At 50.2% G+C, this 27279-nt stretch overlaps 1 protein-coding gene across 6 annotated transcripts in view; it reads right to left on the bottom strand.

Moving 5' to 3' along the window:
- Positions 1-27279, bottom strand: part of abcc3 (ATP-binding cassette, sub-family C (CFTR/MRP), member 3) — a 183552-nt gene that overhangs the window by 36215 nt on the left and 120058 nt on the right. For 3 of the 6 annotated variants that reach the window (XM_038776532.1, XM_038776536.1, XM_038776535.1), the window contains exons 19-24: positions 26067-26250; positions 24858-24878; positions 18402-18507; positions 8761-8911; positions 3841-4048; positions 1514-1824 (exon numbers count right to left, since the gene is read on the bottom strand). In XM_038776532.1, the coding sequence (XP_038632460.1) occupies positions 1514-1824; positions 3841-4048; positions 8761-8911; positions 18402-18507; positions 24858-24878; positions 26067-26250 (981 nt within the window). The remainder of the gene's footprint in view (positions 1-1513; positions 1825-3840; positions 4049-8760; positions 8912-18401; positions 18508-24857; positions 24879-26066; positions 26251-27279) is intronic. The other 3 variants (XM_038776531.1, XM_038776534.1, XM_038776533.1) reach the window with 3 other exon arrangements.

The following is a 27279-nucleotide window of genomic DNA, read 5'->3' as shown; positions in this document are numbered from 1 at the left end:
CTGTGTTACTGACTGTATCTCGACTGATGTTAATCCAGCTCCCTCACACTGTCACTCAGTAACCCCTCTCCCCCAGCACCCTGTGTTACTGACTGTATCTCTACTAATGTTAATCCAGCTCCCTCACACTGTCACTCAGTAACTCCTCTCCCCAGCACCCGGTGTTACTGACTGTATCTCTATTGATGTTAATCCAGCTCCCTCACACTGTCACTCAGTAACCCCTCTCCCCTAGCACCCTGTGTTACTGACTGTATCTCTACTGATGTTAATCCAGCTCCCTCACACTGTCTCTCAGGAACCCCTCTCCCCCCAGCACCCTGTGTTACTGACTGTATCTCTACTGATGTTAATCCAGCTCCCTCACACTGTCACTCAGTAACCCCTCTCCCCCAGCACCCTGTGTTACTGACTATCCCTACTGATGTTAATCCAGCTCCCTCACACTGTCTCTCAGTAACCCCTCTCCCCCAGCACCCTGTGTTACTGACTGTATCCCTACTGATGTTAATCCAGCTCCCTCACACTGTCACTCAGTAACCACCCCCCCCCCCCCAAGCATCCTGTGTTACTGACTGTATCTCTACTGATGTTAATCCAGCTCCCTCACACTGTTTCTCAGTAACCCCTCTCCCCAGCACCCTGTGTTACTGACTGTATCTCTACTGATGTTAATCCAGCTCCCTCACAGTGTCACTCAGTAACCCCTCTCCCCCCAGCTCCCTCACACTGTCACTCAGTAACCCCTCTCCCCCAGCTCCCTGTGTTACTGACTGTATCTCTACTGATGTTAATCCAGCTCCCTCTCACTGTCACTCAGTAGCCCCTCTCCCCCAGCACCCTGTGTTACTGACTGTATCTATACTGATGTTAAGCCAGCTCCCTCACACTGTCACTCAGTAACCCCTCCCCCAGCACCCTGTGTTACTGACTGTATCTCTACTGATGTTAATCCAGCTCCCTCACAGTGTCACTCAGTAACCCCTCTCCCCCCAGCTCCCTCACACTGTCACTCAGTAACCCCTCTCCCCCAGCTCCCTGTGTTACTGACTGTATCTCTACTGATGTTAATCCAGCTCCCTCACACTGTCACTCAGTAACCCCTCTCCCCCAGCTCCCTGTGTTACTGACTGTATCTCTACTGATGTTAATCCAGCTCCCTCTCACTGTCACTCAGTAACCCCTCCCCCAGCACCCTGTGTTACTGACTGTATCTCTACTGATGTTAATCCAGCTCGCTCACACTGTCACTCAGTAACCCCTCTCCCCCATCACCCTGTGTTACTGACTGTATCTCTACTGATGTTAATCCAGCTCCCTCACACTGTCACTCAGTAACCCCTCTCCCCCAGCTCCCTGTGTTACTGAGGTGAGTCCAGTTCAATAATCTCCAGAATTGGTCACTTTAAGAGATGCTCTGACAGTGAGGCTCCCTGTTGCAAAACGATAAAACCTTGCCATTATCCTTTGCACTTCAGTGTGTCCGAAAGTGGAGAGGTGACTCAGGAAGTACCTGTACAAGGAAGTACACAAAGGCCAGGGGCACGATCAGCAGACTGAACCACGGGGTACTGGCTGTTACTACTATCATGGTGGAAATGGAGACGAAAAACGTCATGAGGAACATCTGGAATGTCAGCGGAATCACTTCATCAATCACGTTAATATCCTTGCCGAAGCGATTAATGAGGCGGCCAATTGGTGTGGTGTCAAAGAATGCCTGAGGTGTGTGTAACTTGTTTTCCAGGAGCCGTGCGTGGAGCTGTTGAGCAGCCCCTAGACCTCCGATTGCCAATGTGAAGGAGGAGATCATAACTAGGACCCCTGTGATGGAAACATAATGGAGTTCCAGAGTGAAGGTTAGCACACAAATGACACACCCTAACAGCCAATCCCCCTCCCCGTCACCCCCACCCTCTCCCCACCAACCCCCCTCCCCGCCACCCCCACCCCACCAACACCCCCGTCACCCCCACCCTCTCCCCACCAACCCCCCTCCCCGCCACCCCCACCCCACCAACCCCCCTCCCCGTCACCCCCACCCTCTCCCCACCAACCCCCCTCCCCGCCACCCCCACCCCACCAACACCCCCGTCACCCCCACCCTCTCCCCATCAACCCCCCTACCCGTCACCCCCACCCCACCAACCCCGCCCGTCACCCCCACCCTCTCCCCACCAACCCCCCTCCCCGTCACCCCCACCCCACCAACCCCGCCCGTCACCCCCACCCTCTCCCCACCAACCCCCCTACCCGTCACCCCCACCCTCTCCCCACCAATCCCATCCCCGTCACCCCCACCCTCTCCCCACCAACCCCCCTCCCCGTCACCCCCACCCCACCAACACCCCCGTCACCCCCACCCTCTCCCGACCAACCCCCCTCCTCGTCACCCCACCCTCTCCCCACCAACCCCCCTCCCCGTCACCCCCACCCTCTCCCACCAACCCCCCTCCCCGTCAACCCACCCCCTCCCCACCAACCCCCCTCCCCATCGCCCCCACCCCACCAACCCGCCTCCCCAACCCCCTCCCGACCAACCCCCCTCCCCGTCAACCCACCCCCTCCCCATCAACCCTCCCCGTAACCCCCACCCCCTCCCCACCAATCCCCCTCCCCGTCACCCCCACCCTCTCCCTACCAACCCCCCTCCCCGTCACTCCCAACCTCCTCCCCAACAACCCCCCCGTCAACCCACCCCCTCCCCACCAACCCCCTCCCCATCACCTCCACCCCACCAACCCCCTCCCCATCACCCCCACCCTGTCACCCCACCAACCCCCCTCCCCGTCACTCCCAACCAACCCCCTTCCCCACCAACCCCCTTCCCCGTCAACCCACGCCCTCCCCACCAACCCCCCTGTCAGCCCCACCCCCTCCCCACCAACCCCCCTCCCCATCACCCCCAACCTCCTCCCCACCAACCCCCCTCCCCGTCACCCCCTCCCCACCAACCCCCCTCCCTGTCACCCCCACCCCATCACCCCCTCCGCATCACCCCCCACCCCCCTCCCCGTCACCCCCTCCCCACCAACCCCCCTCCCCGTCACCCCCACCCCCTCCCCACCAACCCCCCTTCCCGTCACCCCCACCCCACCAACATCCCACTCACCCCCACCTTACTAACCAGTCTGACCCCCCCCTCCTCCCCATGAGCAGTGGATCGGATTCACTGCAGTTCACTGAAGGATGTGAACCGGAACCTTCGACTAGAAATTAGGGAAAATTGTTTAGATAAATTGTGATTTATTTCAGAAATGTTTAGGAAGCAGATTTAAGATGTTCATTTTTATCAAGGAATTATCATAGAATTTACAGTGCAGAAGAAGGCCATTCAGCCCATCGAGTCTGCATCGGCCCCACACCTTCACCCTATCTCCTTTATCCCCGTAACCCAACCTAACCTTTTTTGGACACTACGGGCAATTTATCATGGCCAATCCGCCTAACCTGCACATCATTGGACTGTGGGAGGAAACCGGAGCACCCGGAGGAAACCCACGCACACACGGGGAGGATGTGCAGACTCCGCACAGACAGTGATCCAAGCCGGAATCGAACCTGGGACCCTGTAGCTGTGAAGCAATTGTGCTAACCACTATACCACCGTGCTTTGTCAGATTCACTAACCACAATACTGATCCCCCACCCCTGATGTCTGGATATTTTCTGTGAGGAACACCCCCTCCCTTTAATTACTGAATGATAAAATTGTTGGTTTTATATAGGGCAAGCTCCCGATTGGTGCAGCCCACCCCAGCCCCGCCTACTTGACTGTTGGCCGTTAATCAGCATCTTGCCTCCTCCCAGCTGGATTTGCAGTTGGAGGATGGGCCTTACCTTGTGCGAAGCCGAGTGCGGCGTACACTCCTACCCGCAAGTGGGTTTGGTGCTGGGTTCTGTTGACGACAGAGTCGTTGGTCCAGGCACTTAGCCAGAAACTGGCACCAATCGCTGCAGCGTTCTGACAGCAGTACATGATACAAATCACCACGGAGACGAGCGGGCCGACTGCCTTCAGGTACTGCCAGAATACAACCAGTTTAACCTGCCATTGAAACACAGGCTCAGTCACCCACTGTTCTTTGGGTCCAGTGCTCTTGTTTGCGCGAGTGCTGCCGTTCCCAGCATGCCTTCTGACAGCAAGGCGGAAACCAAGCGCCTACTTCCATAATCCTTTATCTCAACAATGCTCACTGCGCGATGTAGCTCAATCTTTACATCATTCCATCCGTCCAACCTCCAAGATGGATATGCTGTTCTCCCCGTGTCTGCGTGGGTTTCGCCCCCACAACCCAAAGATGTGCAGGTTAGGTGGATTGGCTACGCTAAATTGCCCCTTAATTGGAAAAAAAATTGGGTAATCTAAATTTAAAAAAATAAAAAAAAAAAAAAAAAAAAGATGGATATGCTGAACATGTGCAGAAAATAATCAAAAAGGCTAATGAAAAGTATGGGCTGGAGCAGGGGGAAATATTTAGATACATGCAGGTTCAAGTCTTTGCCAGAAAGGAGATACAGAGCTTCCCGGTGGAGCCGGCCTCCACATTGCTTGAGGAGGTGCTGATGACAGGGGGACTGGAGAAGGGGGTAGTATCGGGGCTAATTTGGAGGAGAAGGCGCCACTTTAAGGGATCAAGACAAAGTGGGAGGAAGAGTTGGGAGAAGGTATGGAGGAGGGGTTCTGGTGTGAGGTGCTCCGGAGGGTGAACGCCTCGTGTGCGAGGTTGGGGCTGATACAGCAGAAGGTGATGTACAGAGCGCAACTTACAAGGGCGAGGATAAGCTGATTCTTTGAAGGAGTAGAAGATGTGTGTGAACGTTGCGGGGGGGCCCCCGCAAACCATGTTCATATGTTTTGGTCCTGTCCAAAGCTAGAGGATTACTGGAAGGAGGTTTTTAGGGTAATCTCTAAAGTGGTGCATGTGAATCTGCACCCGGGCCCTCGGGAGGCCATATTCGGGGTGTCGGACCAGCCAGGGTTGGAAATGGGAGCGGAGGCAGATGTTGTAGCCTTCGCCTCGTTGATCGCCCGAAGGCGGATCCTGTTAGGGTGGAGATTAACCTCTCCACCCTGTGCCATGGGGCGATGGGGGGACCTCAGGAATTCTTAACGCTTGAAAAGGTCAAATTTGAGCTGAGGGGAAGGATGGCGGGATTCTACAATTCATGGGCGTTATTCATTATGCACTTTCGAGAATTGGATCACATCGCACATTAGGGGGGTTGGGGGCTGGGAGGGTTGGGGGGAGGGGGGTGTGTGTTAATGATGACTATCGGTGATTCCTGATTCCTTTTTGTCATTTGTTTATGTTAACATGCGGGCCAATGTCTAACATTACATTCGTTACTGATTATTGTTTATTGTTAGGTGTAAATTTGGGAGAAAATGTGAAAAAGGAGAAGAATAAAAATATTTTTTAAAAAGACGAATGGAATGCTGGCCTTTATATCAAGAGGATTGGAGTATGAAGACACAGGGGACACTGTGGGCAGTTCTGGCAGTTCTGGGCACTGTGGGCAGTTCTGGGCACTGTGGGCAGTTCTGGGCACTGTGGGCAGTTCTGGGCACTGTGGGCAGTTCTGGGCAGTTCTGGGCACTGTGGCAGTTCTGGGCACTGTGGGCAGTTCTGGGCAGTTCTGGGCACTGTGGGCAGTTCTGGGCACTGTGGCAGTTCTGGGCACTGTGGCAGTTCTGGGCACTGTGGGCAGTTCTGGGCAGTTCTGGGCACTGTGGGCAGTTCTGGGCACTGTGGGCAGTTCTGGGCACTGTGGGCAGTTCTGGGCACTGTGGGCAGTTCTGGGCACTGTGGCAGTTCTGGGCACTGTGGCAGTTCTGGGCACTGTGGCAGTTCTGGGCACTGTGGCAGTTCTGGGCACTGTGGGCAGTTCTGGGCAGTTCTGGGCACTGTGGGCAGTTCTGGGCACTATGGGCAGTTCTGGGCACTGTGGCAGTTCTGGGCACTGTGGCAGTTCTGGGCACTGTGGGCAGTTCTGGACACTGTGGGCAGTTCTGGGCACTGTGGGCAGTTCTGGGCAGTTCTGGACACTGTGGGCAGTTCTGGGCACTGTGGCAGTTCTGGGCACTGTGGGCAGTTCTGGGCACTGGGCAGTTCTGGGCACTGTGGGCAGTTCTGGGCACTGTGGCAGTTCTGGGCACTGTGGGCAGTTCTGGGCACTGGGCAGTTCTGGGCACTGTGGGCAGTTCTGGGCACTGTGGCAGTTCTGGGCACTGTGGGCAGTTCTGGGCACTGTGGGCAGTTCTGGGCACTGGGCAGTTCTGGGCACTGTGGGCAGTTCTGGGCACTGTGGGCAGTTCTGGGCACTGTGGGCAGTTCTGGGCACTGTGGGCAGTTCTGGACACTGTGGGCAGTTCTGGGCACTGTGGCAGTTCTGGGCACTGTGGGCAGTTCTGGGCACTGGGCAGTTCTGGGCACTGTGGCAGTTCTGGGCACTGTGGGCAGTTCTGGGCACTGGGCAGTTCTGGGCACTGTGGGCAGTTCTGGGCACTGTGGGCAGTTCTGGGCACTGTGGGCAGTTCTGGGCACTGTGGGCAGTTCTGGGCACTGTGGGCAGTTCTGGGCACTGTGGGCAGTTCTGGGCACTGTGGGCAGTTCTGGGCACTGGGGCAGTTCTGGGCACTGTGGGCAGTTATGGGCACTGTGGGCAGTTCTGGACACTGTGGGCAGATCTGGGCACCATACCCGAGCAAGGATATTTTGGCCTTGAAGGGAGTGTAAAGTGGGTTTCCAAAAATGATACCTGAACTACAGGGATTAAAGTACGAGGCGAGATTACACAAATTAGAACCGTTTGCACTAGAATTTAGAAGGTTAAGGGGTGATCTGATTGATGTATCCAAGATATTAACAGGGAAAGACAGAGTAGATAGAGATAAACTATTTCCACTGGTTGGAGATGCTGGCTAGCCAGCATAGTCTAGACCGATGAGAAGAGATGTTGGGAAGAACTTCTTCACTCAAAGGGTGGTCGAGGTTTGGAACTCACTCCCACAAACAGCAGCTGAACTGAGAACTGTTGTTAATTTTAAATCTCAAATAGGTAGATTTGTAAAAAATAAATTTGAAGTACCCATTATTCTTTTTTACCAATTAATGGGCAATTTAGCGTGGCCAATCCACCTAACCTGCACATCTTTGAGTTGTGGGTGTGAAACCCACGCAGACACGGGGAGAATGTGCAAACTCCACACGGACAGTGACCCAGAGCCGGGATCGAACCTGGGACCTCAGCGCCGTGAGGCAGCAGTGCTAACCCACTGCACCACCGGGCCGCCCAGATAGATTTCCTTTAAGCAAAGTTATTAAGGGATATGGGCCCAAGTTAGGTATATGGAGTTGGATCATAGATCAGCTGTGTTGTCATTGAATGGTAGGACAGGCTCGAAGGGCTGAATGGCCCACTCTGATTCCTATAAGTGGTGAAGTAGGGTGGAAGGAGGATTGCGTGGAGCATAGACACCAGCATTGACCAGTCGGATCTGTGTCTGTGCTGGAGATTCAATGTCCTGTTGCTGCAATGCCACTCAATGCTGACACAGATCCCTCTATTACCCTTACACCTGAGCTGTATCTGCTGCTGTTTATTTTAAACATCAGGTATAGTAGTGTCAATGCTCTGTTAGTCACTAACCCAGAAAACAAGATTTCAAATCCCACTGCTGGACTTTTAGAATTTGAAGTAAGTCATAAAATATTATTTTCAGTAAAACTAATCATGAAGTTGGCAGATTGTCGTAAAAACCCCGTCTGATTCATTGATCCTTTCGGGAAGGAAAGCTGCTCTCTTACCCGGTCTGGTCTATAAGGGACGCCACATCCACAGCAAAGTGGATTATAGAATCATGGATCATAGAATTTACAGTGCAGAAGGAGGCCATTTGGCCCAACCAATCCCCACTGGCCCTTGGAATGAGCACCCTACTTAAGCCCATCCCTCCATCCTATCCCCTAAATCCAGTGACCTGAAAAATCTTTTGGAAACTAAGGGACAATTTAACATGGCCGGCGGAGAGGGGGGGGGGGGGGCAACATGGCCAACCCATCCACCCTGCACACCCTTGCACCGCGGGAGGAAACTGGAGCACCCAGAGGAAACCCATGCAGACACGGGGAGAAAGTGCAAATTCCACCTGACAGTGACTGAAGGGGGAATCGACCCTGGTGCCACGAGGCAGCAGTGCCAATCACCGTGCCGCCCCACTTCCCTTCGGTTACTCTTAACTACCCTCTGCAAAGGCCTGCCACGCCACTCAGAAGGTGGCACCACCTTCTGGAGGACAGTTAGGGATTGGCAATAAATGCTGGCCTTAAGGGCGGCACAGTGGTACAGTGGTTAGCACTGCGGCCTCACGGCGCCCAGGTCCCAGGTTCGATCCCGGCTCTGGGCCACTGTCCGTGTGGAGTTTGCACATTCTCCCCGTGTCTGCGTGGGTTTCGCCCCACAACCCAAAGGTTAGGTGGATTGGCCACGCTAAATTGCCCCTCAATTGGAAAAAATTAATTGGGTACTCTTAAATTTATAAAAATAAACAAACAAATGAATAAATGCTGGCAGTGATGCGCACATCATGAGATGCACCTCCCAGAGTCAGTTACAGCGGCAGGAAATTACCCAGAGTTTCTGAGGCAAGTACTGCGTATCCATCACTGACACCTCAACCCTACTTTGGAGGGTGGGTGGTGAACACAGCACCCAAGGGTGACTGGAATGCGGACTGTCAGCGCTGTGTGAGCTTACCCTCCCGGTTTCTGCTTTCTCGGCCTGGATCAGTTCCCTTGGCTCATTCTTTTGCTGCGGAGAATTCTCTGCTACCTTCTTCTCACTCAGACGCCTCCTTGTGGATTTCCATGTGGATACCTCTCCATCGGAAGAGATCACACTGATTTGTCTGATATCAGAGGAGAAGCAAATAGAGTTAGAAAACTGTTGCCCTGGATCAGCCAGCAAGGGGTAGGACAATGGCACAGAACTCAGCACGTCATCAGCCTGGTAAGAATGGCGGATTCCTCCTGTAACAGAAGATTAGTGAATGTGATGGGATTTTACATCGATGATAGTTATCACGGTGAATGTGATGGGATTTTACATCGATGGTAGCTATCACGGTGAATGTGATGGGATTTTACATCGATGATAGCTATCACGGTGAATGTGATGGGATTTTACATCGATGATAGTTATCACGGTGAATGTGATGGGATTTTACATCGATGATAGCTATCACGGTGAATGTGATGGGATTTTACATCGATGGTAGCTATCACGGTGAATGTGATGGGATTTTACATCGATGGTAGCTATCACGGTGAATGTGATGGGATTTTACATCGATGGTAGCTATCACGGTGAATGTGATGGGATTTTACATCGATGGTAGCTATCACGGTGAATGTGATGGGATTTTACATCGATGGTAGCTATCACGGTGAATGTGATGGGATTTTACATCGATGATAGTTATCACGGTGAATGTGATGGGATTTTACATCGATGATAGTTATCATGGTGGCCATTACTGAAGCTAGCTTTACATTCCAGATTTATCAATCCAATTTAAATTCCACCAGATGCTGCGCCCGGGGCATTAGCCTGGCCTGGATTACTAGCCCAGTGACATTACCACTACACCACTGCCTCCACCTAGGACACAGGTGAACAGCTCTGTTTCAAAACACAGGGGAATTATCCTGGGTCATCAGTGACAGCCAAAACCAAAACACAAAGTCGGGCTCGCTCTGACAACAATCACCACACTTCAAAAGTACTTTATTGGCTGTAAACAAAGAAATAGGAAGAGACCATTCAGCCCCTTAAGCCTATCCTGTCATTCAATGAGATCATGGCTGATCTGTGACCAAATTCCCTTTGGCCCCCATATCCATTAACAACAAAACCTATCAGATTTAAATTGCTAACTGACCTTGTGTGTTTTGTGGGACAGAGTTCCAAACTTCCAGCACTCTGTGTGCAAAATGTCTCCTCATTTCACTCCTGAAACGTCTGCTTCTGATTTTTAAACTCCCCGATCCCAGACTCCCCGACCAGAGGGAATAGTTTCTCTCTATTCTCACTAATATCCTGAAAATCTCAATCAATTCTCCCCTCAGCTGTCTAAACTCCAGGGAATACAACCCCAGTTTTTAATCTCTCCTCATAACTTCTCCTTTCAACTGAACATAGAACATAGAACAGTACAGCACAGAACAGGCCCTTCAGCCCTCGATGTTGTGCCGAGCAATGATCACCCTACTTAAACCCACGTAACCCGTATCCCAACAATCCCCCCATTAACCTTACACTACGGGCAATTTAGCATGGCCAATCCACCTAACCTGCACATCTTTGGACTGTGGGAGGAAACCGGAGCACCCGGAGGAAACCCACACACACACGGGGAGGACGTGCAGACTCCACACAGACAGTGACCCAGCCGGGAATCGAACCTGGGACCCTGGAGCTGTGAAGCATTGATGCCAACCACCATGCTACCGTGAGGCCCCAAGGAGAACTCCAGGAATCATTCTGGTAAATCTGACTGCACTCCCTCGAAGGCCAATATATTCCTCCTCAGGAGTGGTTCCCAGCACATTTCCCAGTCACTCCAGGTGTGATCGAACCAGGTCTTTGTACAGCTGCAGTATGGCTGTGACCTCCTTGTATTCTGGTCCCTCGATATAAAGACCAGCTTCCATTAACCTTTCTGATTATTTTCTATTCCTGTTCATGACATTTCAATGATCTATTTAATGATCTATATAAACTCTTTGGACTTTCTCTGTTTCTAATGTTTCATCATTTTGAAAGCATCCAGTTTTACACTTTTCAGGTCCAAAGTGGACAACCTCACATTCCTCACAGTTTTTCCCATTCAGCTAATCGATCGATATCTCCGTTATTCGAAGCTTCCAGCTCTGCAGCTTTGCAACACCACCACTTTGTGTCATCGGTCAGTTTGGAAATGTAACTTTTAATCCAATTATCTATGTTATTAATAACCATGGTGAATAATTGAGGTGCCAACACAGATCCTTGTGAGTCACCACGTTCTACCATGTAGAGGCCCCTCCTGTTATACCTACTCTCTGTCTCCTGTTGTACAGCCACTTCCCAAAGAAGATCAATAATCTGCCTTCAATTCCATTAACTTTAATTTAAACTAACTGTCTCTGATGCAGAACTTTCTCAAATATCCTTTGGAAGTCCGTATAAATAACATCCATAGACATCCCCCTGTCCACTACTTTAGGCATCCCTTCAAAAAATTCGATCAGGTTTGTCAGGCATGGGCGGCACAGAGGTTAGCACTGCTGCCTCACAGCGTCGGGGACCCGGGTTCAATCCCATCCCTGGGTCACTGTCCGTGTGGAGTTTGCACATTCTCTCCGTGTCTAAATGAGTCTCACCCACCACCCCCCAACCTAAAGTTGTGCAGGGTCGGTGGATCGGCCACACTAAATTGCCCCTTAAGTGGAAAAAAAGAATTGGGTAGTCTAAATTTAAAAAAAAAGTAAAACAAGGGCAGCACGGTGGCACAGTGGTTAGCATTGCTGCCTCACGGCGCCGAGGTCCCAGGTTCGATCCCAGCCCTGGATCACTGCCTGTGTGGAGTTTGCACGTTCTCCCCGTGTCTGTGTGGGTTTCACCCCCACAGCCTAAAGATGTGCAGGTTAGGTGGATTGGCCACGCTAAATTGCACCTTAATTGGAAAAAATAATTGGGTACTCTAAATTTAAAAAAAAGTAAAATAAAAAAAGTTTGTCAGACATGACCTGCCCTTTACAAATCCCCACTCACTCTGATCAGCAAAAAAAAAATCAAGGTGTTCAGTCACCCTATCCTTTAATTATAGACTCCAGTAATTTCCCAACATTATTTGGCGAATTGGTCTATAATTCCTTTGCTTCCCTCTCACACCCATCGTAATTTGGGGACGGAAATGCACAATTTAGCTGTAAATTACTTTGGAGCTTCTGATGGCTATGAAAGGCGCTATAAAAATGCAAGTCTTTCCTTCTTTGAACTGCCAATTCCAGTTGTTCATAGTGAGGCAGCAGGTACTGGGAAACACACATCCTTGACTGCTTTTGCACAGTTTGTGTGTCTCTTTTATTTTTAAATTAAAAGTGCTCAATTAATTTTTTTTCCAATTAAGGGGCAATTTAGCGTGGCCAATCCACCTACCCGGCACATCTTTGTGTTGGGGCGTGTGTGGCCCACGCAGACACGGAGAGAATGTGCAAACTCCACACGGACAGTGACCCGGGGACGGGATCAAACCCGGGTCCTTGATGCTGTGAGGCAGCAGTGCTAACCACTGCTCCACCGTGCTGCCCAGAGAGTTGTGTGCCTCCTCACTTACCAGGCTATCCTCCCTGTGCTGGGCAAGGGGAAATAAATAAGGGTTTTTAAAACCCTAGCTGGTGAGGCTGCAGCTGTCGTACTTATCAGTCTCTATATTTGAAGTCAATCAATGCTGTATTCTCACTTAGCCTTAGAACGGTCATTAAACTGTGGGACGGTGGTTACTTTTTTATAGAACAGTACAGCACAGAACAGGCCCTTCGGCCCTCGATGTTGTGCTGAGCAATGATCACCCTACTCAAACCCACGTATCCACCCTATACCCGTAACCCAAAACCCCCCCCTTAACCTTACTTTTTTTTAGGACACTACGGGCAATTTAGCATGGCCAATCCACCTAACCCGCACATCTTTGGACTGTGGGAGGAAACCGGAGCACCCGGAGGAAACCCACGCACACACGGGGAGGACGTGCAGACTCCGCACAGACAGTGACCCAGCCTTGTATCATGTCAGGAGCTATTAAACAGTCAACAATGATTGATTAATAAAAAACCTAACTGATCCATTAAAAACCCAACTGCTTCATTAAAAACCCAACTGTTTCACTAAAAACCCAACTGTTTCACTAAAAACCCAACTGCTTCACTAAAAACCCAACTGTTTTATGAGCAAACTTTAGGGAAGGAATCCTGCTGTCCTATTCTGGGTTTTGATGTGAGTCCAGTCCCACACCAACATGCTCAATTCTTAAATGCAAACAATTTACTGCCACCGTCACAGGGCAATAGGGTTATTAAACAATAAGTATGTTTATGGAATTCAATTTTAACATTTATCGTAAATGAATTTGAACTTACGACCTCTAGGTTATTGGTCATATTATCATAAACCACTCTACATTAATTATCTTGATGTGAATGTGGGGGGTATGATCAGTAAGTTCACAGATGATATGAACATACCAGCAGAGGGCAGCAGAGTACCAGCAGAGGGCAGCAGAGCAGAGCTACTGATCAGCTGTTCTGGGGAAATTTGCATACGTGCAGTGCGGTCAGCCTAAGTTGAAGGTGGTTTGTGGAGGGGCTGTTGGCAAGTGACAGTTAAACCCGAAACACTTTGTGAGTGTTTCCCACCCTACCTCCTCCTCGAACCAACCCCCCCACCCCACGGTGGTTGGGAAGCGGGAGCAGGGGCCTGTCGTGAAGGTGAGTGAGTGCCTTTAAATTTGCTTACCTTTCAGCGGGATCAGGGTTTGAGGTAATATCAGGTAAGCTCTTCCTTTCTTTTTCTTTTTCTTGTTTTTTTTTTTAATCTAGAGGGGATGTCAGGGAAGGCAGTACAATGCTCCTCCTGCAGAATGTTTGAGGTGAGGGACGCCGTCAGTGTCCCTGCTGATTTCATCTGTGGGAAGTGCACCCAACTCCAGCTCCTCAAAAACCGTGTTAGGGACCTGGAGCTTGAGCTGGATGAACTTCGGATCATTCGGGAGGCAGAGGGGGTCATAGATAGGAGCTTCAGGGAAATAGTTACACCAAAGACTGGAGATAGATGGGTAACTGTAAGAGGGACTGGGAAGAAGCAGTCAGTGCAGGGACCCCCTGCGGTCGTTCCCCTGAGTAACAAGTATACCGTTTTGGATACTTGTGGGGGGGACGACTTACCAGGGGTAAGCCATGGGTACGGGCCTCTGGCACGGAGTCTGTCCCTGTTGCTCAGAAGGGAAGGGGGGAAAGGAGCAGAGCATTAGTAATTGGGGACTCAATAGTCAGGGGCACAGATAGGAGATTTTGTGGGAGCGAGAGAGACTCACGTTTGGTATGTTGCCTCCCAGGTGCAAGGGTACGTGATGTCTCGGATCGTGTTTTCCGGGTCCTTAAGGGGGAGGGGGAGCAGCCCCAAGTCGTAGTCCACATTGGCACTAACGACATAGGTAGGAAAGGGGACAAGGATGTCAGGCAGGCCTTTAGGGAGCTAGGATGGAAGCTCAGAGCGAGAACAAACAGAGTTGTTATCTCTGGGTTGTTGCCCGTGCCACGTGATAGTGAGATGAGGAATAGGGAGAGAGAGCAATTAAACACGTGGCTACAGGGATGGTGCAGGCGGGAGGGATTCAGATTTCTGGATAACTGGGGCTCTTTCTGGGGAAGGTGGGACCTCTATAGACAGGATGGTCTACATCTGAACCTGAGGGGCACAAATATCCTGGGGGGGAGATTTGTTAGTACTCTTTGGGGGGGTTTAAACTAATTCAGCAGGGGCATGGGAACCTGGATTGTAGTTTTGGGGTGCGAGAGATTGAGAGTAGAGAGGTCAGGAGCACAGTTTTGACTTCGCAGGAGGGCGGCAGTGTTCAGGTCTGTGGTTTGAAGTGTGTCTATTTCAATGCCAGGAGTATACGAAATAAGGTAGGGGAACTGGCAGCATGGGTTGGTACCTGGGACTTCGATGTTGTGGCCATTTCAGAGACATGGATAGAGCAGGGACAGGAATGGTTGTTGCAGGTTCCGGGGTTTAGGTGCTTTAGTAAGGTCAGAGAAGGGGGCAAAAGAGGGGGAGGTGTGGCGCTGCTAGTCAAGGACAGTATTACGGTGGTAGAAAGGATGCAAGATGGGGACTCTTCTTCCGAGGTAGTATGGGCTGAGGTTAGAAACAGGAAAGGAGAGGTCACCCTGTTGGGAGTTTTCTATAGGCCACCTAATAGTTCTAGAGATGTAGAGGAAAGGATGGCGAAGATGATTCTGGAAAAGAGCGAAAGTAACAGGGTAGTTGTTATGGGAGACTTTAACTTTCCTAATATTGACTGGAAAAGATATAGTTCGAGTACATTGGATGGGTCGTTCTTTGTACAATGTGTGCAGGAGGGTTTTCTGACACAATATGTTGACAGGCCAACAAGAGGTGAGGCCACTTTGGATTTGGTTTTGGGTAATGAACCAGGCCAGGTGTTAGATCTGGAGGTAGGTGAACACTTTGGAGACAGTGACCACAATTCGGTGACCTTTACGTTAGTGATGGAAAGGGATAAGTATACCCCGCAGAGCAAGAGTTATAGCTGGGGGAAGGGCAATTATGATGCCATTAGACATGACTTAGGATGTGTTGGTTGGAGAAGTAGGCTGCAAGGGTTGGGCACACTGGATATGTGGAGCTTGTTCAAGGAACAGCTATTGCATGTTCTTGATAAGTACGTACCAGTCAGGCAGGGAGGAAGGGGTCGAGCGAGGGAACCGTGGTTTACCAAAGAAGTGGAATCTCTTGTTAAGAGGAAGAAGGAGGCCTATGTGAAGATGAGGCGTGAAGTTTCAGTTGGGGCGCTTGATAGTTACAAGGAAGCGAGGAAGGATCTAAAGAGAGAGCTGAGACGAGCAAGGAGGGGACATGAGAAGTCTTTGGCAGGTAGGATCAAGGAAAACCCAAAAGCTTTCTATAGGTATGTCAGGAATAAAAGAATGACTAGGGTAAGAGTAGGGCCAGTCAAGGACAGTGGTGGGAAGTTGTGTGTGGAGGCTGAGGAGATAAGCGAGATACTAAATGAATACTTTTCGTCAGTATTCACTCAAGAAAAAGATAATATTGAGGAGGAGAATGCTGAGACCCAGGCTATTAGAATAGATGGCATTGAGGTGCGTAGGGAAGAAGTGTTGGAAATTCTGGACAAGGTGAAAATAGATAAGTCCCCGGGGCCTGATGGGATTTATCCTAGGATTCTCTGGGAAGCCAGGGAAGAGATTGCTGAGCCTTTGGCTTTGATTTTTAGGTCATCATTGGCTACAGGAATAGTGCCAGAGGACTGGAGGATAGCAAATGTGGTCCCTTTGTTCAAGAAGGGGAGTAGAGATAACCCCGGTAACTATAGGCCGGTGAGCCTCACGTCTGTGGTGGGTAAAGTCTTGGAGAGGATTATAAAAGATACGATTTATAATCATCTAGATAGGAATAATATGATTAGGGATAGTCAGCATGGTTTTGTGAAGGGTAGGTCATGCCTCACAAACCTTATCGAGTTCTTTGAGAAGGTGACTGAACAGGTAGACGAGGGTAGAGCAGTTGATGTGGTGTATATGGATTTCAGTAAAGCGTTTGATAAGGTTCCCCACGGTCGGCTATTGCAGAAAATACGGAGGCTGGGGATTGAGGGTGATTTAGAGATGTGGATCAGAAATTGGCTAGTTGAAAGAAGACAGAGAGTGGTAGTTGATGGGAAATGTTCAGAATGGAGTTCAGTTACGAGTGGCGTACCACAAGGATCTGTTCTGGGGCCGTTGCTGTTTGTCATTTTTATAAATGACCTAGAGGAGGGCGCAGAAGGATGGGTGAGTAAATTTGCAGACGACACTAAAGTCGGTGGAGTTGTAGACAGTGCGGAAGGATGTTGCAGGTTACAGAGGGACATAGATAAGCTGCAGAGCTGGGCTGAGAGGTGGCAAATGGAGTTTAATGTGGAGAAGTGTGAGGTGATTCACTTTGGAAAGAATAACAGGAATGCGGAATATTTGGCTAATGGTAAAATTCTTGGTAGTGTGGATGAGCAGAGGGATCTCGGTGTCCATGTACATAGATCCCTGAAAGTTGCCACCCAGGTTGATAGGGTTGTGAAGAAGGCCTATGGTGTGTTGGCCTTTATTGGTAGAGGGATTGAGTTCCGGAGCCATGAGGTCATGATGCAGCTGTACCAAACTCTGGTACGGCCGCATTTGGAGTATTGCGTACAGTTCTGGTCGCCTCATTATAGGAAGGACGTGGAAGCTTTGGAACGGGTGCAGAGGAGATTTACCAGGATGTTGCCTGGTATGGAGGGAAAATCTTATGAGGAAAGGCTGATGGACTTGAGGTTGTTTTCGTTAGAGAGAAGAAGGTTAAGAGGTGACTTAATAGAGGCATACAAAATGATCAGAGGGTTAGATAGGGTGGACAGCGAGAGCCTTCTCCCGCGGATGGAGGTGGCTAGCACGAGGGGACATAGCCTTAAATTGAGGGGTAATAGATATAGGACAGAGGTCAGAGGTGGGTTTTTTACGCAAAGAGTGGTGAGGCCGTGGAATGCCCTACCTGCAACAGTAGTGAACTCGCCAACATTGAGGGCATTTAAAAATTTATTGGATAAGCATATGGATGATAAGGGCATAGTGTAGGTTAGATGGCCTTTAGTTTTTTTTTCTCCATGTCGGTGCAACATCGAGGGCCGAAGGGCCTGTACTGCGCTGTATCGTTCTATGTTCTATGTTCTATGTTCTATTGGTGATGCGGTAAATAGCGAGGAGGAAAGGCTGAGATTACAGGACGATATAGACGGGCTGGTCAGACAGGCAGAACAGTGACAAATGGAATTTCACCCTGAAAAGTGAGAGGTGATGTATTTTGGGAGGACTAACAAGACAAGGGGATACAGAATGAACGGTCGGACGTTAGGAAGTACAGAGGGACCTTGAGGTGCATGTCTTAGGTCCCTGAAGGCAGCAGGACAGGTGGAGGAGATGGTTAAGAAGGCATATGGGATACTTACCTTTATTAGCCAAGCTTAGAATATAAGAGGAGGGAGGTTATGGTGGAGCTGTATAAAATCCTGGTTAGGCCACAGCTTGGAACTGTGTACAGTTCTGGTCCCCACACTATAGGAAGGATGTGCTTGCAGCAGAGAGGGTGCAGAAGAGATTTGCCAGGGGGTTGCCCAGGTTGGAGTGTTTGAGCTATCAGCAGGTCTGACAGCATCTGTGGAGAGAGAAGGGAGTTAACGTTTTGAGTCTGGATGACTCTATGTCAAAGCGAGAGAGCTGGAAATAGGGTGAGATTTATAGGGGGGGGGGAGGTACAGAGTGCTGTGTGGAGCAGTGGGGCTGGATATAGGGCCAGTTATTGTACACTGCATTTCCACTTGTAGCTCCATCTCCTGCTGCCGTTTAGCTGAGTTCAACTGATTTAACACAGAACAGGATCAGAGCGTGTGACTCAGTACCACATCTATAGGGCATGCAGCCATTGGAGGGAGCTCTGACACCAGCTTCGAAAGTCTCCAGACATGACCAATCTGAGCAGTTCTGGTCAATGGACGGTGCTGTACAGAACTGCACACTCACCTCATGAACTGTTTCCTTGCCTCTGCTGCCGATGGCTCAGTGTCACTCAGGTCAATGTGGTTACTGAGGGCATCCTCCCCAAGAAACTCTTCCTCTTCATCGAGTACTGTGGAACAAAGAAGGGAAGTCACAACAGGAAAGCATCAGACTGCGCCCCCCTCTGCAAGCAGTTACATGATGTGAACATCACACAACCCAGCCAGAATCCTATAATGCTGGCTGTGGAGAACCTTGCAGTGGGGGTGGGGAAGCATGGGTGTTATCACTTTGCAAATGGCATCAGCTGGTTCCAAACGGAAGTTATTTCATAAATGGTTCTGTAATGTGTTGACTTGGAACAGCATGAGACAGGGCAGCAGGGGAGTCTGTGGCTCAGGGGGAAGTCCTGGATAAGAGTATATTCAACGGGGAATTAGCTGATAACACTTCCTCCATCATTCTAACAAAAACCTATCAGAACACGCTGTAGAGAAGTGAGTGCAGACTCTGCTTGTCATATGAGGAGGGGTTGAGGACTCTGGGTCTGTGCGCATTAGAGTTTAGAAGGATGAGGGGGGGGGATCTTATTGAAACTTACAAGATACTGCGAGGCCTGGATAGAGTGGACGTGGAGAGGATGTTTCCACTAGTAGGAGAAACTAGAACAGAGGAACACAGCCTCAAACTGAAGGGACAATCCTTTAAAACAGAGATGAGGAGGAATTTCTTCAGCCAGAGGGTGGTGAATCTGTGGAACTCTTCGCCGCAGAAGGCTGTGGAGGCCAAATCGCAGTGTCTTTAAGACAGAGATAGATAGGTTCTTGATTAATAAGGGGATCAGGGGTTATGGGGAGAAGGCAGGAGAATAGGGATGAGAAAAATATCAGCCATGATTGAATGGTGGAGCAGTCTCGATGGGCCGAGTGGCCTAATTTTGCTTCTATGTCTTATGGTCAGCCTGGCCTGCACTCAGCTGAGGAGGAGCGAGAGAGAGAAAGTGAATTCTCTAACTAATGTAAACAGAAATGCTGGAGATATTCAGCAGGTCTGACAGGATCTGTGGAGAGAGGTAAAAATATGATGGTTTTCATATTGAAGGAGGAGCAAAATAGGTTAATGATAGGCGAGAGAACGCAAATCATAAGAACAAAGTAGAGACTGGTCCTGTGGGGAAGGGAATTAGCAATTTTTAAAAAAATTGATCAAAATGGAGGAGGGCTTTCTTGGTTGTTAAACTCAAGTCTAGAAGACTATAGCGCCCCCAATCGGAAGATGAGGTGCTGTTCCTCCAGTTTGCGCTGGGCTTCACTGGAACATTGCAGCAGGACAAGGACGGACATGTGGATGTAAGAGCAGGATGGTGAATTGAAACCATGTTCAAACTATGCCCCGCACTTCTACCCTCACCCCTTCCCCTCCCTCCCACAGCCATGATAGGGTTCCCCACATCCTCACTTTTCATCCCACCACCCTCCGCATTCAAAGCATCACCCTCCGCCAGTTTGGCAAACTCCAGCATGATTTTTGGATTTTGGATTGTTTATTGTCACGTGTACCGAGATACAGTGAAAAGTATTTTTCTGCGTGCAGCTCAACAGATCATTTAGTACATGAAAAACAACAGTGTACCAGGGCAACACAAGGTACAGTATAAATACATAGACACAGACATGGGTGAAGCATACTGCAGTGTAGTATTAGACAGATCAGTCTATAAGAGGGTCACCACCAAGCACATCTCCCCTTACCCCCCCATCAGCATTCCGCAGGGGCCGTTCCCTCTGTGACACCCTGGTCCACTTCTCTATAACCCTAATACCTCGTCCCCTACCCACAGCATCTTCCCCTGCAATCGCAGGATGTGTAAAATCTGCTTCTTCACCTCCTCATTGTCCAAGGGCCCAAACACTCTTTCCAGCTGAAACAAGAATTTGACTTTTGCTTCTTTTAATTTACTCTACTTTATTCGCTGCTCACGATGAAGTCTCCTGTACATTGGGGAGGCTGAATGCAGATTGGGTGACCGCTTGGCGGGAACAACGTCATTCAGTCCAACTTTGCTCAATCCACAAACATGACCTCAACTTTGCTGCCACTTGTCATTTCAATTCACCATGTGGCTCTCATACCCACACTTCTGTCCTCGACCTACTGCAATGTCCCAGTGAGTCCCAACACAAGCTGAGGAAGAGCACCGAAGAAAGAGATACATTTTTGATAATTTTTAGATTTTGAACATAGAACATACAATGCAGAAGGAGGCCATTCAGCCCATCAAGTCTGCACCGACCCACTTAGACCCTCACTTCCACCCTATCCCCATAACCCCACCTAACCGTTTTGGTCACTAAGGGCAATTTATCATGGCCAATCCACCTAACCTGCGCATCTTTGGAAGGAAACCAGAGCACCCAGTGGAAACCCGCGCAGAGAAGGGGAGAACGTGCAGATTCCGCACAGACAGTGACCCAACGGGGAATCGAACCTGGGAACCTGGTGCTGTGAAGCCACAGTGCTATCCACTGTGCTACCGTGCTACCCTAAAGCTACCGAGCCACCAACCTAGGCCCACACTACCCGCCCTATTCCTGTTACTCCACCTAATCGTTGGACACTAAGGGACAGTATTATCACAGCCAATCCCCTAACCTGCACAATTTTGGATTGTAACTTGTTCTTATGTTTGTTTTCAGAGTGCTGACCCATGTTCTGCTATTAACACAATCAGCTACCTGATCTTTAGGCCAATATTAGCATCTTCTTTAGTCTTCGGCACTGTCATTAACATTCCCTGATGTCTTGTGTATTATTTTTTTCCATAATACATTTAGAGCATCCAATTCTTTTTTCCAATTAAGGGACGATTTAGCACAGCCAATCCACCTAGCCTGCACACCTTTGGGTTGTGGGGGTGAGACCCAAGCAGACACGGGGAGAATGTGAAAGCTTCACACAGACAGGTACCCAGAGCCGGGATCGAACCCAGGACCTCGGCGCCATGAGGCAGCAGTGCTAACCACTGTGCCACTGTGCCGCCCTCCTTTGTCTTGTATTCTAAACTCTTTTTAGAGCCCAAAACGGAATTTGTTCGACGTCTCCCGGTGGGAGAAGGTGTGGTGATCGACATTCTCCACATTTCATGACTCGAACTCGGAGAAAAAACCCCAGAAAAAACGGGGGAAGGATTCCAAGATGGCGGCCGGCGGAGCACCAGAGGAGTGGAGGCTGTGGGCAAGCTGCTCTCCTGCGCTGTTTTGCAGATTTTAAGGCTGAGGTGCTGAGCTCTCTGCAGGAAACGAATAAAAAGCTTTCGGGAGATTCAGACGACCCAGGGTGTTGCCATCCAGGCGTTGCAGGCGCAGGCCGCTGAACGAGAGGAGGAGGCCGTGGTCCTCGTGAGTAAGGTGGAGGGGCACGAGGCACTCCATAAGAAGTGGCAGGACCGCTTCGAGGAGCTTGATCGCCGCATGAGGCGGAAGAACCTGAGGATCTTGGGCCTTGCGGAGGGGCTGGAGGGGTCGGATCTGACAACCTACGTGGCCACGATGCTGAACTCGCTAGTGGGGGCAGGATCTTTCCATCTACCCCTGGTGCTGGAGGGAGCCCACAGAGTACTGGCCAGGAGGCCTAAGGAGAACGAACCCCCGCATGCGGTGCTGGTGAGGTTCCACCGGTTCAGTGATGGGGAGTGTGTGCTGCGCTGGGCCAATAAAGTTTGCAATGTTGCAGCCTGCGCGATTATGGGTAACTTATCTGGAGCGGCATTATTATTTTGATTCCCCGGAGGAGGCGTGGGCCTTTGTGCGGACGGAGAAGCTGGACTTGAACTAGGGATTGGGGGTTGCGTGGTCGGTTGTAATACTTTATTGCTGGTTTCTGCTGTTGCTGTGTTTTTTCTGTACCTTTGTAATTTTGATATGGTTATTTATTGGAGTGTTGTTCTGTTTTTTGTTGGGGGGCATTGTTTGGGTTTTGTATTTTGCGGGGGGGGGGGAGGGTTTGTTGGATTCTGTATAGGGTTGGGGGTATGGAGTGGGGCTGGTATTTGGGAGCTGCGTCAGAAGGGTGTGGTGGGGCAGTGCGAAAGCGCGGGCATTCCTCTGGTTGGGGGGTGGAGATGATGACGGGGGGGGCCTTAACTGGTTCCTCCCCGCGCTGGAGCAGTGCCTTGAGGAGTGACAGGATGGGAGATGATCCCACTTTGGGAGGGGTCGGGTTTTTGGCGGGAGTTTCCGGGGTCAGCAGAAGTTAGCTGACCCACGGAAGTACAATGGAGGACGGTTCGCGGCTAGGAGGGTTCCTAGCCTTTGGGGGGGGGGGAGAAGAATACCTGGTTGCTGCTGGCAGGGTCAGGAAGGAGCTGGTGTGGGCCTGGGGGACAGAGGTGAGGTGTTGTCGCTGTGGGGACTGGGTCGGGCGGGGGGGTGCTGGCCTGGGGCGGGCAGTCGACGGGCTATGGCTAGTCGACGGGGGAGGGGGGCGGGACGCCCTCTGATCCGGTTGGTCACCTGGAATGCGAGATGACTGAATGGGCCGGTGAAGCGGTCTAGGGTACTTCCTCATCTGAGAGGGCTAAAGGCAGATGTGGCAATGCTTCAGGAGACCCACCTGAAGGTGGCGGACCAGGTCCGACTGAGGAAGGGGTGAGTGGGGCAGGTTTTCCACTCTGGGTTGGATGTGAAGAACCGGGGAGTGGCGGGCAGGCTACAGGGAGAGAAGGTGGTACTTGTTAGTGTGTATGCCCGAAATTGGGATGATGCGGGCTTTATGAGGCGTATGCTGGGACGTGTCCCGGATCTAGAGGCGGGAGGTCTGATTATGGGGGGGGGGGACTTCAATACGGTGTTGGATCCTTCACTGGATCGTTCCAGTTCAAGGATGGGTAGGAGGCTGGCGGTGGCCAAGGTGCTGAGGGGGTTTATGGACAAGATGGGAGGGGTGGACCCATGGAGGTTTGTGAGGCCGAGGGCACGCGAGTACTCTTTCTTCTCCCACGTACATAGGGTTTATTCTCGGATAGACTTCTTTGTGGTGAGTAGGGGACTGATTCCGAGAGTGGAGGAGGCCGAATATTCGGCCATTGCAATCTCCGACCACGCTCCGCATTGGATGGAGTTGGAGATGGGGGAGGTGCGGGACCAGCGCCCGTTGTGGCGGTTGGATGTGGGGTTGTTGACGGAGTTGTGTGAGGCTTAGTCTCATCCAATTTAAGGTGCTGCATCGGGCCCACATGTCCGGGACTAGGATGAGTAGGTTCTTCGGGGGTGAAGACAGGTACACCAGGTGTTCGGGGAGTCCAGCGAACCACGCCCATATGTTCTGGGCATGCCCGGCACTGGAAGAATTCTGGAAGGGGGTGGCGGGGACGGTGTCGAGGGTGGTTGGATCCAGGGTCAAGCCATGTTGGGGACTCGCGATTTTTGGAGTTGCGGCGGAGCCGGGAGTGCAGGAGGCGAAAGAGGCCGGTGTCCTGGCCTTTGCGTCCCTAGTAGCCTGGCGGAGGATCTTGATGCAGTGGAAAGATGCGAGGCCCCCAAGCGTGGAGACCTGGATCAGTGACATGGCGGGATTTATCAAACTTGAGAGGGGTAAATTTGCCCTGAGAGGATCAATACAAGGGTTCTATAAACGATGGCAGCCTTTTCTGGACTTCCTGGCTCAGAGATAGGTACCTTGGTCAATAGCAGCAGCAACCCGGGGGGGGGGGGGGGGGGGGGGGGGGGGTGTTCTTTATTATTGTTCTATTTTTTTAATGGTTATTTAACTTAATATTGTGTTAATTTAAGTTGTTGTTAATATGTTTTGTTGTTCATTTGTTCATTGAGGATGGGCGAATGTTTATGACTGTTATCATTATTGTTATTGTTAGTATTTTATAGCAGTTTGTTGTTGTTATATAAAAACAAAATTTTTCAATAAAAATTATTAAAAAAAACTATTTTTAAATTCTGTTACATCTCCTGCGCCCCCCCCCCCCCCCCCCCCCCCCCCCCCCCCGCCCCCCCGCCCCCGGCCGATTTCCAGCAGCTCAGCATCTTCAGCAGTCAGGGTTTCATCAATGTTTTTTTTGTTGTCACTTCACACTTCGCCCTTGACCCGCTGGTGAAAATGGTTCAATTTTTTGACTTTTGGGAGGGAGTCTAAACTAAACAGAGCAAGTACCAGGAGTCTAACCAACAGCCTGGCACTTGGCAAGGTGCATAACCGACATCATGCGCCAATGAGCCTGTTCACAGAGGGACACACCTACCTCTAAATGCACTACTGCCCAATCTGCACGGAAACCTGGACCAGAGTTCCCTCTAATTTGTCTTTACTGTTTGCATCATGCATCTTAAAGGGAACACCACTAGCACGCAGCTTGTTTGTTCCCTGGGTGGAAAATTTCCAGATTCCACGTGGCCACGTGCTCATGCAGCTAAGGGGAACATTGAACTGGAAGGAATAACTGAAATAGGAAATGCAGAGTCAACAAACCTTTATCATCCTGAAAATCGTCCTGCAGCATGGCGGGGGGGGGGGGGGGGGGGGGGGGGGGGAGGAAGCGTAGTGGTAGAAGGGAAGGAGAAAGGCATAAAGTAAACAAGTTATAACCTGGGCGAGAGCCCAAAATCAGCTTCTTTCTGCCTGTCTGCTCCCAAAGAGACAACATGCTGAGACAGGACTATCATAAACCTCCCCTCGCCCAGTGCATCACAAGGTTTGAGTCAAGTTCCTTTGAGACTACTTTTGATAATCTGTTCTCCCCCTCTTTCCCCTGTCCCCATCCATCCTGTTTACTGACAGAATCTTACAGCACAAAAAAAGCCCATCCAGCCCATCAATCCTGTGCTGGCTCTATCCAACTAGTCCCCACTGCTCTCTGCTCTTTCCCCATAGTCCTGCAATTTATTCCGTTTCAAATCAGTTCCTCTTTGGAAATAAGTATTCAGTCTGCTTGCTGCCCTTTCGGTGAATAAGTGAAGTAGACAGTGCAGAGTACACAACAGCAACGCAGTGAGCAAAAAATATTCTCATCTCCCCGTTTAAAAAAAAAATCAATTACTAGTTATCAATGTGTCCAGCACGGAAGTTCTCCTTATTTACTTCATCAAAGCTCCTCAACTTTGAAAATCTCTCCCAAATCTCCTTTCATATTCTCTGCTCCAGGGAGAACAACCAGCTTAGATTTAGATTTATTGTCACGTGTACCGAGGTACAGTGAAAAGTATTGTTCTGTGTGCAGTCCAGGCTGATCGCTCCAAACGTGAAACACAGACCATACGGTAAATACATGAAAATACATAAACATAGACAACGGGTGAAGTATACGGTATATACTGTTACAATTGTAGAGAAAATCCCAACTTCTCTGGGAGATCCTGCAGCCTACACAAGGCCTTCCCAAAATACAGAGCCCAGATTGGACACACGTTCAAGCTGTTTTCTAAGGATTTTGCATAATTTCCGTGAGTCTGTATTTAATCTTTTACGAACAGAGCCCAGGATACCCAATTTATTTTATTAGCAGCCTTCTCAACGTGTTCCACATTTTCAACGATGACCTTGTCTAAAGTTCTGGAAGGAATGAATGTTGAGATCTCAGACACAATAACCATATGGCGGACTGAGCCTGATCTGTGAGCCACACCCCCCCCCCCCCCCCCCCCCCCCCCCCCCCCCCCCCCTCCCCTGAAGCTCTCATACCTGTCGGCTCATCCTCATCCACCTCATCCCGCTGTGCATAGTTTCGCAAGAACTCTGCAAAGGCTCCGTTCTGATTCTGCAGCTCCTGGTACGATCCCATCTCGGAGACCTTACCATTCACCAACACCACAATCTGGTCCGTCTGGGGTAGGAAGCTGATCCCATGTGTTACCAGCACTCGGGTCTGCAAAGCCAAGAGTAAAACTGTTAACAGCTGCAACACAAACCTATCACACCCCGAGATAAACAGCTGAACGGATTCTGTACCGTTCCACTCACACATGTTCAACACACCATACTTTCAAACTAATTCCTTCACTAATTTGCACCAGGAACCAGTTCCAGAAAGCAGATTATTATCTCAAGTAAGTCTGCACAGAAATGAGCAGAATTCGGTACTGGTCCGAACCAGAGCCGATGAATTCAGGCCCTCCAGCCTGCTCTGTCATTCGGTTAGGTCTGATCACGGTTTATTCAGGGTGAGGATCACTCACTGTGTAACTGTACAGAGTCACTGTTTATTCAGGGTGAGGATCACTCACTGTGTAACTGTACAGAGTCACTGTTTATTCAGCAGGGTGAGGATCACTCACTGTGTAACTGTACAGAGTCACTGTTTATTCAGGGTGAGGATCACTCACTGTGTAACTGTACAGAGTCACTGTTTATTCAGCAGGGTGAGGATCACTCACTGTGTAACTGTACAGATTCACTGTTTATTCAGGGTGAGGGTCACTCACTGTGTAACTGTACAGAGTCACTGTTTATTCAGGGTGAGGATCACTCACTGTGTAACTGTACAGAGTCACTGTTTATTCAGCAGGGTGAATATCACTCACTGTGTAACTGTACAGAGTCACTGTTTATTCAGGGTGAGGGTCACTCTCTGTGTAACTGTACAGAGTCACTGTTTATTCAGCAGGGTGAGGATCACTCACTGTGTAACTGTACAGAGTCACTGTTTATTCAGCAGGGTGAGGATCACGCACTGTGTAACTGTACAGAGTCACTGTTTATTCAGCAGGGTGAGGATCACTCACTGTGTAACTGTACAGAGTCACTGTTTATTCAGCAGGGTGAGGATTACTCACTGTGTAACTGTACTGAGTCACTGTTTATTCAGCAGGGTGAGGATCTCTCACTATGTAACTGTACAGAGTCACTGTTTATTCAGCAGGGTGAGGATCACTCACTGTGTGACTGTACAGAGTCA

Source organism: Scyliorhinus canicula, chromosome 18, assembly GCF_902713615.1.
Source record: "Scyliorhinus canicula chromosome 18, sScyCan1.1, whole genome shotgun sequence".
Classification (NCBI taxonomy): domain Eukaryota; kingdom Metazoa; phylum Chordata; class Chondrichthyes; order Carcharhiniformes; family Scyliorhinidae; genus Scyliorhinus; species Scyliorhinus canicula.
The sequence above is the reverse complement of the archived record's forward strand: the minus strand, read 5'-3'. Positions and strand labels throughout refer to the sequence as shown.